The sequence below is a fragment of the Empidonax traillii genome, unplaced genomic scaffold (genome assembly GCF_003031625.1).
Source record: "Empidonax traillii isolate 1590-97213 ecotype Southwest subspecies unplaced genomic scaffold, ASM303162v1 scaffold6057:size6614, whole genome shotgun sequence".
Lineage (NCBI taxonomy): Eukaryota > Metazoa > Chordata > Aves > Passeriformes > Tyrannidae > Empidonax > Empidonax traillii.
The window spans coordinates 1-3763 of record NW_020961250.1 but is presented as its reverse complement, the minus strand read 5'-3'; the positions used below and the strand labels follow the sequence as shown (position 1 = coordinate 3763).

Genomic DNA, 3763 nt, shown 5'->3' with positions numbered 1-3763 from the left:
AAATGGTGGGGACTGATCCAGGGGCTGCCCCAAAATGGAGGGGACTGACCCTGGGCCTTGAGAGCCCCAAAATGGTGGGGACTGATCCAGGGGCTGCCCCAAAATGGAGGGGACTGACCCTGGGCCTTGAGAGCCCCAAAATGGTGGGGACTGATCCAGGGGCTGCCCCAAAATGGAGGGGACTGACCCTGGGCCTTGAGAACCCCAAAATGGCGGGGACTGATCCAGGGGCTGCCCCAAAATGGAGGGGACTGACCCCAGGCCTTGAGAGCCCCAAAATGGAGGGGACTGACCCAGGGCCTAAAGAGCCCCAAAATGGCGGGGACTGACCCAGGGGCTGCCCCAAAATGGTGGGGACTGACCCAGGGGCTGCCCCAAAATGGCGGGGACCGACCCAGAGCCTCGAGAGCCCCAAAATGGCGGGGACTGACCCAGGGGCTGCCCCAAAATGGAGGGAACTGACTCTTTGGGCCCCACAGGGAACAAGGAAGCACAGCCAAGCCTGAGGGGGGCCAAACCAAGGAGAGAGGAGAAAAGGACGGTGACACAGGTGTCGAGCGGCTGCTCCGCTCCATTTCCATCTCAGAACAATTACTTTTGCACATTTCACATAACGACATGTCACCTGTTCCAGGCCAGATCCCAACATAACCCTGCAACTGTGAGGCCATGTAATCCCAACGTCCCATTCAGAGAGCACTACGGGATGGTTAAAAAAGCCAAATAAAGGGACAGCAGAGTTAATAAGGAAATTCAGACATTGCCGGTAACAATAGTTGAGAGACATAAACAGGATTTTTGCATTTAGTTGGTATTTTGTGGGTTTGCATTAAAAGGACATCACTAATTAAAAGATATCATCATGCATGCTATTAAAACTTAGACCATTGTAAACTCCTGTTAGAAGATTTCCAATTAAAAAACACCATAAAGTTAAACCACACTGTTATGATTTACAACTTAATTCTCCATTTTCTGATGAGAGGAGTTTCCTTCTGAATCCTAAATGAGAAAGGGCTGTGGAAATTAAGATATTAAGTACACGGATGAAAGAGTCTCCTAGAAGTGAAACTCGCCTCAGAGAGACTCAAAGCAACTGTAACCTTGCTTTTATGTCAACCTGGAGAATGAAAAAGAATAAAGAAGAAAGAAATTTGGAGTAACACATTAAATAGTTTTTGCAAAGGAGACCTGCTAACCTTAGGCAAGTCAGCTGTTCCTGCAACACAAACGTGACAGCTTTTGCTCGTGCCTGGAATGGGGCAGAATCCTGCTCTGACAGACATCTCCTCACCCCGTCTGTCTGTAGCTTCCCAGAAATGGACAGGTAATAGGCACAATCACATCAAAGAGAAAGTAATCATGCTTTACAAAACTGGTTTGTAAAATTTAAGAAAAGGGCACAGAGGACCTGGAAGAAATGGAGATGCAGAGCTGGGGACAAGTGGGCTGACGTGGGCCTGAGAAGACAGGGTGGGGATGTCTTCCTGCCTCACCATGAGGCACACTTCCCAAACACAGTCTTGGCTGGGCCATCCACAAACCAACCAACCAACCAACCCAACTCTCATTGTAGAGATACTTGCTGTGTTATTTAATGGACAGGTTTTCTTCACCTAATGAAATGCACTGTCCTGGGTTTGTTTCCACGTGCCTGCACACAGACCTGTTTATTCCCAAGGGAACAAAATAATTCCTTAATTACCTTACTGTCAGTCTCATGAAATGTCAGCTGTTATCTACACAAATTTCCTTGCTGCCACTCCAACGCGCTCTCTAGATGAAGCTCCTCCCTGCAATAATACTCTCCCCTGTGAGCTAAATCTGCAGGGCTACACTGGGCATCCCTCGCCCAGCTACTCCAACTTGCACACAGAGAAACTCCTATTTACACAACAAACAACATCTGCCCCTAGTGCTGGCACAGGGAAAATAAAGACTGGCTTTCAAAGGGGAAGACTGATGAAAACAAAAGCATAGCAGGAAAGGATTTGAAAAAATACCAGAGGGATTTTCATCGTCTCTCACAAATACGTAACATAATACAAAATTGCTGTCTCCTGGGCAATTCTAACTAAGATACAGGAGAGTCTCCAGAAAACCAACACCACATTACAGGCAACGCTCTCAAAATGTGCACAGAAAGGAAGTTCTCCTCAGCCAAGGATCACAGTCCTCACAGTTAAGTTGCTCCAGCTCACAAACTGCAAGAGAACAAAGATATTTCTGACTCTTTGTATCCCAATGTTGATCAAAAGCCACACATCATGTTGTTTACTGAAAAAACCCCAAAACTCACATAACAAGCTCAACTCTGAAGGAAGCAGATCAGCCACTTTTTGCTACACCCTCCAGACACAAAGATTTCCACTCCTGGGCTCTCAGCACTCCATCTTTTGCAGGAGTTCTCACTGCTGGAATGAACATTTGTTACATTACCTGTTTACTCTGATCTGCTCTTAGTGGTAGAGATGTTTGTTCAAAGGCAAAAATCCACGATGCAGCAGATCCTTACTTGGGGTCCAAGAGCTGGCTCCTTAGCTGTGTTGTACTTCCACCTTGTGGCAAATGTATGTCAGCACGTGGCTGGTTTCAGGCAGCCCTCCGGGTGTACCAAGTGCAAACATCCCTCACCATGAGCGCTGCTCTTTATTGCAAATACAAAAAAAGCACTTCTTCCTCTACAACTTTAGCATCTGCCCAAATTTTCCTCTTTCATAGATGTAAAATGCTTTTAGTTTAGTCCAGGGGATTTTTTTACAACTTTCATCACTGTAAAACTACCACTTGGCCAGCTACTCCAAAGTGATATTTCAGTGAGATCATTGTACAAATTAGGAGAAGGGAAATTAAAAACCCAAGATTTCAGTCCAGGCTTTTAGGACCTCTGCACAAAGCTCACCTGGAACATTAGGGACAGCATAGAAAACAGGAATAAATGTTGAAGGCAAAACCTGCAATCACTGTGAGAAAGGCTGTAGCATCATCTCCTGCATAGCATAACTCAGCATCATCTAGGGGATGAACATATGGAGCTCAAGGCAAAATACTGGAACATGTCGAAAAATAAAGATAATTCAACTGGATAAATTATGCATGGAGGGAAATACCTTGAAATACCTTGAAATACCACTCTGACTGATCATTAAAAAAAGGCAAGTTTGACATAGATGATTCTCATGATTTGTTTTTTTTGTTTAAAATTAACAGCAGGTAGAACAAAATAAATACCATCTCACCTAATCCTTTACTATGCATGTCCTCTCTCAACAGCTTCTCATGTCCACAAGATGTATATGTAGCCCAAAGGTGTCCCACTCTTTCCTCTCACAAAAACTGTAGAAGAGGAGCAGTACAAAAGGTGTCACCTACCTGGCAGAGGAAGCTGAACTAACAAACCACTAACTCTTGAATCCTTGTTGAGCTTCACTATCATATCTAGGAGCTCTTCCTGAGAAATGTCTTTAGGCCTCAGAATGATCTCACTAGAAATGCCTGATAAAAACAAAAAACAGAAGACACGTTAGCATCAGAAAATTAATCTATGGGCAGCTTGGTTATTTGGTCTAAAAATCTGTCTGAGGCTTAAAAACTGTTTCCTAACAATATTTCAAGATACAGAATTAAACTTATGGCTCCTACTCAAGAGATATTAAAACTACTTTCTCCCTATGTCCATGCAATTTCTTTTCTTTAGATTCAGCAGAGAAGATGACAAAGAAAATGGTGCAAGACTGAATTAAGACAAAACAGGGGATTCCTC

At 44.3% G+C, this 3763-nt stretch overlaps 1 protein-coding gene across 2 annotated transcripts in view; it reads right to left on the bottom strand.

Annotated features, from left to right (window-relative positions):
- LOC114073325 (probable bifunctional methylenetetrahydrofolate dehydrogenase/cyclohydrolase 2) overlaps positions 1–3638 on the bottom strand; it is a 6413-nt gene extending 2775 nt beyond the window's left edge. The window contains exon 1 of one of the 2 annotated variants that reach the window (XM_027911100.1): positions 3373–3638. In XM_027911100.1, the coding sequence (XP_027766901.1) occupies positions 3373–3436 (64 nt within the window). In that variant the 5' untranslated portion in view covers positions 3437–3638. The remainder of the gene's footprint in view (positions 1–3372) is intronic. The other variant, XM_027911101.1, reaches the window with a different exon arrangement.
- Positions 3639–3763: the final 125 nt, after the last annotated feature.